Raw genomic sequence first — 11,968 nt, 5'->3', positions numbered from 1 at the left:
CGTACAGTATCACCAGTTTTGCTCTTGTCAGATATCTGCTTGGCTCAGAAGAGGCTGGTGAGGTCCTCCCCATCCAGTCCTCTGCTCAGCCCTTTGCTGCATTCATTTGACTCCGTCTCAGAACAGAGGAGGCTGTTGGAAGAGGCCATACAGAGAGGGTAGAGCATGGTGCCGGGTTTTGGGAGAAGGTATATCCTCTTAGAATGGATTAGGTTGGAAGGGACCTTAAAGATTATCTAGAATCTCTTATACATGAGCGGGACAAATATCTTGAGCGGTTTTACCTCCAATGCTCCAACCTGGCACCTGCTTTTTGTTTGGCCTCCAGCGTCTGGGCGTGTGCCGTGCCCAGCATGGGTGATGGGCTCTCCATGCAGCCTCGTAGCTCTGCTGTAAGGTCACTCCAGCACAAGCTAAACTTTCTGATGAATTAGGAGTTGTCTGTGCTCAGATGGGAGGTCTTGGCTCTTCCGTCTTGGCGCCCTTCTGTCTTCCACTTTTGTTTGAGTTCTTCCGTTGTCTCCATAGAAATCTCCCACTTTCCTTCTTGGCCAGGTCAAGAAGCTGGCAAAAATAAAAAGCCTGAAGGCCTGTGGCTTACTTTTACTGTTGATACCTGAAAGGTCAGTGTGGAGGAGAGCGTGTCTGGGGAGTGAGGGCTGAACACCAGAGAAGGGCTTCACAGCACGACTCCCCATCCCTGCACCCTGGTAGTAGTGGCATGGCTGCTCCTGTCGGATTGGGAAGGTGTTTGTTCAGAAAATGGCAGTTACTGGGGAATGGCACTGTGTGCACCCGCCTCATTAGGGGATGAAACTGTTCTGCCCAACAGGATGCATCCACTAAACAGTGTTACCAGCTTGTTGCTGCACTAGGTTGGTCACTGGCCTGACCCCACCCCACGGAAGCGTGGGTGTTGAGAATTTATCCCAACCGCACACCTTGGACCTGAAGGACTGTCCCCTCTAGATGCAAGACAGGTAGTTGGTGGGGTGGTAGAGCATGGGAACTGCTCCCTGTGGTTTCTATTTCTCATCCTTTCTGCAAACACGGTGATAGTACTTGTAGTTGGAACTGTCTTTCAACATCCGGCTGCCTGCTGGAGATCGTCCTGTTGCTGCTGTAGGCTGAGCTGCCTGCTTGGGGGCATGCAGGATGGTAGTTGCTTTCCTGATCCCTTTCCCTGTGATAAGGGTGGTTGGGCACCAGCCAGCACCAGCTGCAGTGCAGGGAGAAACTTTCCGTTGCCATCTCTGCTGAGAGGTTGGGGAGCTGGCACTGGTGGTATTACCAGCTCCCTGTATCTGAAACTCTTTTGCGAGAGCTGTTTAGCCTCAGAGCATCAGGTTTTCACACTTTTTTTGACCAGACAGACTGCCTGACTTGAGCAAGCTGCTGATTCTTCCACATTAGCTTCTGTGGAGGGGCTAAGAGCAGTGGGAGGCATAGAAGACCAGCTCAAGTCAGGCAGTGACCGCAGGAAAGCTGTGATTCCCTTCAAGTGTTCCTGTGAAGCCTGTCTTCACTTGCATCTTAGGGCTCAAGGCTCAGTCCTGCATTTTCATCACACCGTGGTGGATCCTTAGACATCCAGACTTTGTGGTCACTGCTGGCTCAAGTCGAGGTTGCCACCTAGAGATGAAAAACTCCACAGCTGATCCTGGAATCAAAGGCAGAGCTTCTAGATGTGTGTCCTGGGTCATTTCCCATGCCCTTTCTTACCTACATCCTGCTCTGTTGTTGTTATTCCTAGGCAGCTGCAAACAGGCATGCACCGTGCGTTGGGGTGTTGCTGCGTGCCGCAATGCTGCTGCTAGCAGATCAGTTCTTCGTCAGGGCATGGAGCAGAAGCCAGCTTTGCACTTGACGACGGACAGGAGGCTGACCACACAACCATGCAGGTAGGAGATGGTATGTGCCTGGCTTTGCTGTGGGAAGTGGAGAGAGAGGGTGACGTTGTTACCAAAGCAGAAATCAATTGTTCATTCCCACACAACGAGCAGCAAGAAAAGCTGCCTGAGACCTTTGTTCAGGGAAATGTCTTGCTCTTAGAGTCTCCCCAGAGGTCCTGCTGCATATGAAAGATGCCTCAGATGTTTTATTTGGCAGATGGCTACCGCAGCAATGTCAACAGACCTTCTCCGTGGCTGATGCCAGACAGTCTGACTCCTGTTCTTTGCTCCTGCTCCTTGCCGTACCGCTGCATTAGGCACTGTGTAGACATGCACTGCAGTTCTTGCACCAGGTAGTGGCTGAGCTGGTGTTTGCCCCATGACATGGTGAGAGTAAGGCAAGTAGGGGTTGGGCCAAGGCGTAGAAAAACAGATAGTCAGCAGGGCTGTGCGAGTGAACATCTCTGGCTCCTGTGCCCATTGTTACCCTTCTGGTTTTATCCCTCTAGCCCCCATTTCAGAGTGATGATCTAGACCTGGAAGCAGCCATAGCAAGTGTCCGCCCGCAGCTAGTGGAGTTCCTCAGTCACCGTCCCGACTGGCTGCTCGCAACCTCCCGGCACTTCCTCCACAGAGTGGCCCTGAGTGGCCTGGATGGCATCACCAACAACAAAGAAAAAGTCTCAATGCTCCTTGACCTGTTGGAGAAGGCTGGCCCTGCCACCTGGAAACAGTTCGCACAGTACCTCTGCATGGAGTGTGACCTCCCCCTGGATCTGGAGATACAGCTCCTGAGTTCTGCGGGAGAAGGTAATCAAGAGATCAAGCTGGCTTCCTCTGACTGTCTCCAAATACAGCCAACACCCTGGTCCCCCCCATAGCCAACAGACCAGTCTAGCCAGCGAGGCCACCAGTGCTCTCACTCGCATGGTCAGTGCTTCGTCAGTGAGGGGTGGCAGTCCCCTCCATGGTGTGAAGGCAGCTACAAGCCTTTTTAACCAAGCCACATGCTTTAAAAAAACTTCCTTCTGGTTCACCCTGTCTCTTGCCGTAGTCTGTAGAATAAGGTCAGTCCCTCCAAAAAGTTATTGGTAGCAAAAGATAGGAGTTTGTATTTTCAGCCATGGTTTTTCTTGATCAGAAAATCCAGCTTCCGTCCATGTTTCTTTGTGAGAAAGTTTGTAGCGAAGTTTCCTCTTCCAGTTTTCTTGAAGGAAGGTTTTGAAACTGCTGAAATTTGCTGTGGTATTTTTTTCTTGGAAGCATAACTTTTGGCTTAGAAATATAAGTTGAGGTAAAAAAAAAAAATCAGGCATAAAAAGCCAAAACCAATAAAAATTGCACCCCTCTCCCATAAAGCTGAGCTGAAATTTCCTGATGGATTCATTTGAAGAAGGAAAAGATACTACCCTTTTTTCCATGGATTTTTAATTGCTATTTTTGTTATTTTCCTGACCTGACAAGGCAAGAAATACGTAAGTCTTCACTCATACCACAAGAAAACCACCTTCCCTTGTCTCGCAGCTGAAGGCCGTGGCTTAAGAGGAAAACATGTGGTCCGTAGGGTGCAGTCAGTGCGGTGCATTTGGGCTATACACACTGCATGCTTGTGAAAGCCCGCGACACCGTGTATGTGTGCCTCTCCCGTCCTGGGTTACTCTATCTGGTTATTAATTGCTTCTGGTAACACTGTACTTCATCTTACACGATGAGTCCCCAGCGGTACTGCCTTTCACACCCTGCTAGCAGTGATTTTTTTGTTCTTCCATGGGTTGGGTGGATGCAGCCTTTGGTGACCAACTGGAACAGCAGTTACTTTTGCAGCGGTGAAACAGGGGCAGGACCAGATAAGCACCAGGGAGCAAGGACTGATTAACTTGTAAATATCTGCCACTGCGAAATGCGCAGGAGAAAAAGAAATCACAAAAACAATAACATTTCAGCAGGCTGGTTATACAGTTTGCTTGGTATTAATGAGACACTGAGGGAAAAAGAAAAGTCATGGGAATTTGCACTGGAAAAAAGAAACAACTTTGTTTATCTGGTGCATTTTTAAGTTGTTAACTTTCTCTCGGGACTGAGGCCGAAACAGATTTCAGCCTTTTCGTGCTGTGGCATGCCATAGAAGAAGGCACCTCTTAAGGTTTTGGAGTTGGCCTATGCTGGTTTAACTGTAGCGTTGACAGTTTAGCATCATTGATGCTTCTGAAGATGCACTGATCTTGGTTCTGCTCCAGGGGTGGCTTTCGCTTAACCCTGAGCCTCTGCGTAGCTGCGTGGTGGCAGGGGCTGTCCCAAGGGCAGGAGGTGGTGGCTTGGAGGAGGACTCTCTGAAGCTCTGTGAATGTTGCCTGTGGGGCTGGCTGTGCGGAGCGGGGTTTGATGGCAGCTTCAGCCGTGCGCTGAGTCATATAACACCCTTGATGGGGTTGCTAACTGACTCTGCCAACCCTTTTACCACAGAAACATCTCCTGTGCAGGAACGGGGAAGAGTAGGGCTTCCCTTTTTGGCTGCAGTATGGTTTTTGGTCAGCCAAAGCCACCCATGCTCTGGGTTTGTATGTATTACAGAGAAAAGTTGTTTCACTCCTCCCTTGAAAGCAAAGGTGAACTGTATTTTAGAGCAAGCTGTCAGGGAAGGGTCAGATGGGGAGCCTGAAAACTGGCTGTGTTGCATCAGCCCTTATGCTGAGTCTTGGTTTGTACCACTGTGTGTGTTGCGAGCAGCTTGCCCTTTGACACTGGCCAGCAGCACCCCTGATTTCAGGAGCAGGATGCTTACAGTACCTGTATTTCATTTCCAACTCCTTTAGGTAACTTAAGCCAGAAACAAGAAGCATGCACAGATGTGAGTGCCCAGTCGTCTGTGCCAAAAGGTAAGGCTCATGCTCACAGCAACAGGAGCTTCTTGCAGAGCTGGCTCTGGTTCTTGCTGAGGTTTGCCAGTTGCCTCAGTACCTTCTAAGGTGTGCGTGTTGTCTGCTGTTTGCATTCCCTGCACCTGGCTGGGCAGACAGGCTAAAGCACTCTGCCCCCTGAGCAGCCAGCACTCCCTGCCTTGCCTGTCTCTCCTGGAGTTACGCATGGTAGCTCCTGACTTAACCTTTGCAGTTCCAGCGGTTTGTGTGGTCACAGAGATGTTTTTGCCTCTGCTTTTCACTCCGAGGCTGCTTCTGAGTGATGGCACTGCAAATACTCTCTTGTGTGTCACATGCTGTTTTCTGATCTTGGGGGAAAAAGTGACCTTTCTGTTCTGCGAGTAGTTGACCGATCTCACCAGTGACTGGTGGAATAGAAATTTGAAAGGAGTGCTGAAAGTTAGTAGGACCAGTTAAGGAGGGAAAGACTCATGCCTCTCAGCTTTGCCTGTTGTCTCCATCTGAGAGCGTACCATAAATGAACAGGGAATTAATTGCCAGAAACAGAGGGCTGGAGCACCTCTGCCATGGGGACAGGCTGAGGGAGTTGGGCTTGTTCAGCCTGGAGAAGAGAAGGCTCCAGGGAGACCTTATAGCACCTTCCAGTACCTGAAGGGGCTACAAGGAAGCTGGGGGGGACTTTTTACAAGGGCCTGTAGTGACAGGACAAGGGGTAACGGGTTTAAACTGAAAGTGGGGAGGTTTAGATTAGATTATGAGGAAGAAATTCTTCCCGGAGAGGGTGGTGAGGCACTGGGACAGGTTGCCCAGAGAAGCTGTGGATGCCCCATCCCTGGAAGTGTCCAAGGCCAGGCTGGATGAGGCTTGGAGCAACGCGGTCTAGTGGAAGGTGTCCCTGCCCATGGCAGGGGGTGGGACTGGATGGTCTTTAACGTCCCTTCCAACCCAAACCATTCCATGATTCTATGATTCTAACAGCCCTGGGAATCTGTGGGCTGTGCATTCTCCAGAAATAGCTGTTCCCTGCCCTGTTCCTCGGGATAACAGAGCAGTGCCTGTATTCAGAGCAAGGCAGATGCATCACCCAGCCTACAAAAAGTCTCAGCAGTGAGGTGGTTGTGGTCAGCCTTGGAATATGCAGGGCAGCTTGTCACAGCAGTGTATATAGCTCCTGCACACAGTGCTCCCTGGACAGCTGAGCTGGTGGAGGCTGACCTGGCAGCTGGCTTCACTCATATCTCACCTCCACCTCTCACCTCCTTGTGTCTAGTCATTGATAATTCCTGCTCTTGCTTTCTTTTATGCCCATCACATGGACTTATCCTGCTTTGAGAGGACTTTCATCCTGAGGAGGGATAGTGAACAACAGAAAGAAATGGGACTGTGGGCTTTGCTATGGGGTGTAGCTGGCATATGTGTTACTGCTGTTTGTTTGGTTTATTTCTGTCTCTAATCTGCCATATTTCTTTCATATGCTCAGAAGCACTTCCTTCATGCCCTATGTAACTGCAGTGCAAATGGTTTTGTCTCTCTGATTTTGCCTCTTCAGCTGCCCAGATGCTTTGCTGGAGGGTATTGCCCAGCTCTAATAAGCTGCCATTCACAACGCACTTTTGAAATGTTTGACTTTTCCATTTTCAGGGATTTCTCGCCGCTGCCGCCGCAGCAGCTCTACAAGTGACAAGGAGGTTAAACAGCAGCGACTAGGTATGTGGATGTTCCGGAAGCAGAGGGGTAAGGTGCTTCCCTCTGAGGAAGGACCTATTTAACTTCTTTGGAGAAACACCCAAGAAATCAACCTCCTGCACTGAGAGAAACTTGTTTATTATCCGCAGAAACTCTTCATGCAGTGGGTTATAAAATATACAGACAATGGGGCCTGGCAAATTACAAGAAAGATCCATTTCCATTTCAGAGACATAGTCTGTGTGCCTGAGGACAAGGGATGCGGGTGGCATAGGCTAAGGATTCCTTTCAAGTGTGCTGTGCTGGTAAAAAGCATTCAGCTGTGGGTCATCCCTGTATTTGTTTGTTTGCTTTTTTTTAACCAAATCAGGAGGTGTACTGGCAATTTAAAACCCACAAAAGGCTCCACAGTTTCTCTAGCACATTAAGAACTCGTATGATTTCAGCTCACCCTGAAGTAGAGAAATAACTGAGTAGATGAGCGATGATAAAGTCGAGGCAGAGTTATTCCCTGAAAGACTGGGTAGCCAGAGCAGAACTGTGGGCTGTATAACTCCAGTTTACATGTCCTTTCCTTTGTCACCTGCCTTTCTTCACCCTTTTCTACCTCTGCTTTTAGCCTTGCAGTCCCCACGGTCCAGTGCTGCCCAGGGTCTATTGGAACACTGGAAGCATGGCAAAGTTGGCAGCTGTTATCATATATTTTATTTTCTGTTATTTTAATTACTTATTATTAGTAGTATTTCTATATATTAATTTAGATTCAATTAGTAAATAGTTCTTACCTCAATTTTACGAGATTCCTTATTTCTTTTTCCTCCAATTCTTCTCCTCCACTGGATGAGGAGAGGGGGATTTGTGAGAGCGGCTTTGTGGTGTTTTGCTAGCCAGAGCTAAACCACAACAGTAATACACCAATACCTAATTCTCACCTTAAAACCTAAATCATATTATCTCTTTATATAAAGTTGTTTCACCTTTTCCCTGACTTTTCTTCGTCTTCAGCTCCTGTGCAAAAATAGGAAAAATTGTGGGTTATTTTCCTGTGTTCCAAATTGGTCATCTCCACCCAGCTCTGTGGAGCAGCCTCTGACCAGGGCCATTGCTTCTTTGTGTATAAGTGGTTGCATTTTGGATCTGTCATGCCTCAGAACTGACTTTTTCACCCTCATACTCACTCTGTTGTCTTCTCTCTCAGATTCAGCTGAAAAATACCTGCATCTCTTCATCAACTCTATCCGCCAGAGGTATGGAAGCAGGAGAGCAGCAGCACAGGAGCAAACGCAGCCACTGACTTTCAACCAGGCTTTTGTCAACCTTGTAATTCGGCAGAGCAAAGCCTCCCGCTTGAAAGAGAAAACAGATAAACCCCGAGAGGATGTGGCCGGTGCTCCTGAACCAGAAGAAGGTGCGGATACAGCCATGAAAGTGTCAGATCTGTTTCGTAGTGTATCCCCACTGGACACGACAAAGGTGATCTTTCTGTTTGGTAAACCAGGTACAGGCAAGACCATGCTAATGCACAGGATTTGTCAGAAATGGGCAGAAGGTGTCCTACCTCAGTTTCTCTTCACTTTCCTGTTTGAGTTTCGGCAACTGAATTTATTAAAAAGAAAATTGACTCTGAAGGAGCTTTTGTTTGACCTGTTCCTTCAGCCAGAAGACAGCCCTGATGCAGTGTTACAGTACCTCCTGGAAAATGCCTGGCGTACGCTGATCATCTTCGATGGGCTGGATGAGTTTGCATCTAACATGGACGTTTCATCCTCTTCTAAGGGAGGCCCCAGTCTTACCTCTTGTATGTCCATATCTGAGCTCTTTGCAGACCTCTGCCATGGGAAGCTCTTGCCTGGTTGCACGGTGTTGGTCACCAGCCGACCCAAGAGACTACCTGACTTCTTACTAAACGCAGTAGATCTGCTAGCAGAAATCTGGGGATTTGACCATGAGAAGGTTGAGGAATACGTCAGCCACTATTTCCATCAGCATTCGTTCAAAGAACAAGCCATTGCTCACCTGAAGAACAACACCAGGCTCCTCAGCATGTGCCTCATCCCTGCTCTCTGTCATGTTGTGTGCATCTGTTTGGAGTATTTGCTCCTTAAACATCAGATGAGTGTGGAGCTTCCTCAGACCATGACACAGTTTTATATCAAAATGCTTCTCATCTTCCTAAGCAAACAGCAGGGAGAGCATGCAGGGGACGAGGTGACTCAGCTGAACTGTAACAAGAAGGCCATTTTGGGTCTGTGTGATCTTGCACTGAAAGGCCTGGAAGAGAAGAAGCTTGTGTTTTACGTTGGTGATATTCCCGAGCACGTGAAGCATTTTGCCTCCTTACATGGATTGCTAACTGTCTTTGAGGTGAAGATGAGTGGCACTTGCCCAGAGGCTGGCTATGCCTTTGTGCACTTGAGCTTGCAGGAGTTTTTTGCAGCCCTGTGTCTCATGGTAAGTGACAGGGTGGACAAGAACTACCTGAAGAAGCAGTTCTCTCTGAAGTCAAAGTGGACGTTAAAGAATGAGGCAAAGACTGAGTTAATGGAGAGTTTTCATATCTTCCTCTCAGGCTTGTCATCAAAAGAATGCAGGACATTTCTCATGCTGCTAGCTGACCAAGACGAAGCTTGGGTGCAGGATAAGCAGGACACAATCCTGCAGTCTCTCGAGAAACTGGCAGCCACTCATCTGACAGGGCCTAAGGTCATTGAACTCTGCCACTGCACATTTGAAACACAAGACCTCAGAGTAGCCCAGCACATCGGGAGCCTGCTGAATTTCAAGTACGAGTTTAAAAACTTCAGATTGACACCTCTGGACATGTCAGCTTTGGTTTTTGTCATAAACTCAGGCCAGGATTTGACTCAGTTGGATTTTGCAGGATGTCTCATGGACGCTGGCAGTTTGGAGGTTCTGGCTGGCTGTAAAAACATAGAGCACTTGAGGTAACCACACTGAGTGCCTTGAGCTGGTGGGTGGAGAGAGGGACTAGGGCTGGGGAGGGCAAGCCTGGTGTTTGTGTTTTAAAAGGAAGGGAAAGAAGATGAGAGAAATTCTGATCTGAGCAGCATAATTTTGATACCGAAGGAATTTATGAAAGAATAGATTTATGAGTGATTGAAGGATATTAAGGTAATAAATCCATTCTGGCTGGGATTTTTTTGTTTGTTTCTTTGTTTTGACTAAAACAAACAACAGGGTAGTTAGTCTAGTAGCTAAGAGAGAAAACAATAGGTATTTCTTGATACTACAAAGGCAGGGTGAATCCTTCAAGCCAATGAGAAAATTGTGATGCAAGTGAAATCACCATGAGCCAGATGAAGAGGAAATGACAACTGTGCTCTAAGGTGCTCTAGCAGAGCTTTGCTGCAATGCTGGAAGGATATTTCAAGGAGGATCTCTTAGGATCCTACTGTGGGATAGGTCGCATTCTGTATTTTTACAGATGACTCGGAGGAGTATGTGTCGAGTTTGCCAATGTGGAGAAGGTGGGGAGCAGCCAGGATGAGAATTACCTTGACCTGAAGGGGATGGCATTGGCTGCTGTGAAGCAGAGGAGCATGAGGATGTGAAATTCCTGGATATTGATACTGTTGTGAAAAGGACAGTAATCGATTGTTCACTGCTTCCATTAAGAAGAATAGGAATACCATTTAAGTTACTGTTTAGGAATACCATTTAACTTACTGTTAGAAAAGCTTTCTGATGAGATATCCTAACTTTGGATTGCTAATGCAGGCACAGGGCGGTGTATGGAGTCCTCTGCTGTCAAAGAGCAGATTAGGCAGATGCCTGAGGATGGGCGGGCTGTTCCCATGTGTTAGGAGAACATAACAGGGGATTTTGGGGAGTCTTCTTTGGCTCATACACACTCAAGTCCATGCCTGCTTTTGGTTATGGTCTGCAGGATACGAGCACTCAGAGTATTGTCTCGGAAGGGTGGGCAAAGTGGAACCCCGAGCATTTCAGCTGCATGTTGCTTGTACAGAACCTGTTTAAAGAAGCAGCATGGCCTCAGGCATGTTCCTAATGACCATGGGTCATGTCCATCACACTACTGCACCTCTGCAGCTTGTTCCTGACCCCCTCTGGTTTAGGGGCAGATGGCATAGGCACTAGGGCAGCAGGGCCATAGGTGGGTTTCTGCCCTCAGGTCCCCCAGACACCCTGTGGGAGTCATGCAAAAAAGAGCATGATACAATGGCTGTTAAAAAAGAAATTCTGTGTTTTTTATTTTTAAAACCTGGTTTAACCTGCTCTGTGGGCTAGCTTGTTTTGGGTTTTGTTGTGTTAATGTTTTTTCCCTTTTCTTCATGTTTTAGCTTTCGTAGCAGGAGATGTGGTGATGACTTTGCTGCTGCTCTTTCAAAGAGCTTACAAGGAATGGGGAGCCTGAAGAAACTAGAGTAAGCCTTTGCTTGTAAGGTCAGAGCCTTCTCCCTGTGCTCCATTTATATCTTGCAGTTTAATTACATCTGCTCACTCAGCTGCTTAATTGCAGTTTAATTACAGCTGCTTAGTGCAGCAGTGTATGGAGAGCAGTGCAGTGCTAAGCAGAGCAGCATGGATATGTGTGGCTCTTGTTTTGTGCTGGTATCGAGGAGTATTGCATTGCCCTGGTTCAAAAGGAGGATGAAGTTGGTTGTGGGTGGCAGAGCCGGGCCACGTTCTCTCTGTGTCAGTGTGCTGGGAGTGTGGCACAGGCACACATCCGAGATAGGCTTTCCATGTGCTGCCTGGGATGCTGGTCCTCCCTCTGCTTGGTTTGAATGAGTCTTTCTTTTTCCAGGTTGACAGGAGGGAGCATCACAGCTGAGGGGATGACTAACTTGGTCCAGGCTTCATCACAGTGCCTCCAGCTTGAGGAAATAAAGTGAGTGTGTTGTGGCAATGACCCTCAAATCAGCCACTCGTTCCTTGGGCGCCTGGGGTACTAATGAGAATGAATCTGTGTGCAGCTTGCAGGACAATCGGATACGGGATCTGGACATGAAGAGGGTGATGGACCTGTTTTCCAGAATGGAGAAGCTGAAAAAAATAGAGTGAGTAAAAATGGCTTAAACATAAAATGGTAGCCACTATGAAGCCAAGCATAGCATCAGAGGGAGTTTAAATCATGAAGTTGTTAAGCCACTCTCCGTATTTGAGAAGTGGCAGTCTGATGAAGTTCCACTGACTGGAAGAGGGGAAACATAAGCCCCATTTTTTCAAAAGGGGACTGCAGGCCAGTCAGTCTCACCTCTGTGCCCAGCAAGATCACAGAGCAGGTCCTCCTGGAAACTATGCTAAGGCACATGGAAACTGAGGAGGTGATTGGTGACAGCCAACATGACCTCACTTAGGGCAAATCATGCTTGAAAAACCTGGTGGCCTTCTATGACGGGATTACAGCACTGGTGAATAAGGGGGGAGCAACTGACGTCATCTACTTGTGCAGAGCGTTTGACACTGTCCCACATGACATCCTTGTCTCTAAATTGGAGAGACGTGGATCTGGCAGGTGGACCATTC

At 48.0% G+C, this 11,968-nt stretch overlaps 1 protein-coding gene across 1 annotated transcript in view; it reads left to right on the top strand.

The window, feature by feature from the left end:
- Positions 1 to 2,401: 2,401 nt before the first annotated feature.
- Positions 2,402 to 11,968, top strand: part of NLRC5 (NLR family, CARD domain containing 5) — a gene marked incomplete at its 5' end in the record, with an annotated part of 39,869 nt that continues 30,302 nt past the window's right edge. Inside the window, 7 exons of the mRNA XM_010154816.1 lie at positions 2,402 to 2,702; positions 4,706 to 4,768; positions 6,413 to 6,478; positions 7,656 to 9,402; positions 10,780 to 10,863; positions 11,247 to 11,330; positions 11,416 to 11,499. Of these exons, the coding sequence (XP_010153118.1) occupies positions 2,402 to 2,702; positions 4,706 to 4,768; positions 6,413 to 6,478; positions 7,656 to 9,402; positions 10,780 to 10,863; positions 11,247 to 11,330; positions 11,416 to 11,499 (2,429 nt within the window). The remainder of the gene's footprint in view (positions 2,703 to 4,705; positions 4,769 to 6,412; positions 6,479 to 7,655; positions 9,403 to 10,779; positions 10,864 to 11,246; positions 11,331 to 11,415; positions 11,500 to 11,968) is intronic.

Source organism: Eurypyga helias, unplaced genomic scaffold (assembly GCF_000690775.1).
Source record: "Eurypyga helias isolate BGI_N326 unplaced genomic scaffold, ASM69077v1 scaffold13697, whole genome shotgun sequence".
Classification (NCBI taxonomy): domain Eukaryota; kingdom Metazoa; phylum Chordata; class Aves; order Eurypygiformes; family Eurypygidae; genus Eurypyga; species Eurypyga helias.
Note: the sequence above shows the minus strand (reverse complement) of the source record. Positions and strands in the feature narration are given on the sequence as shown.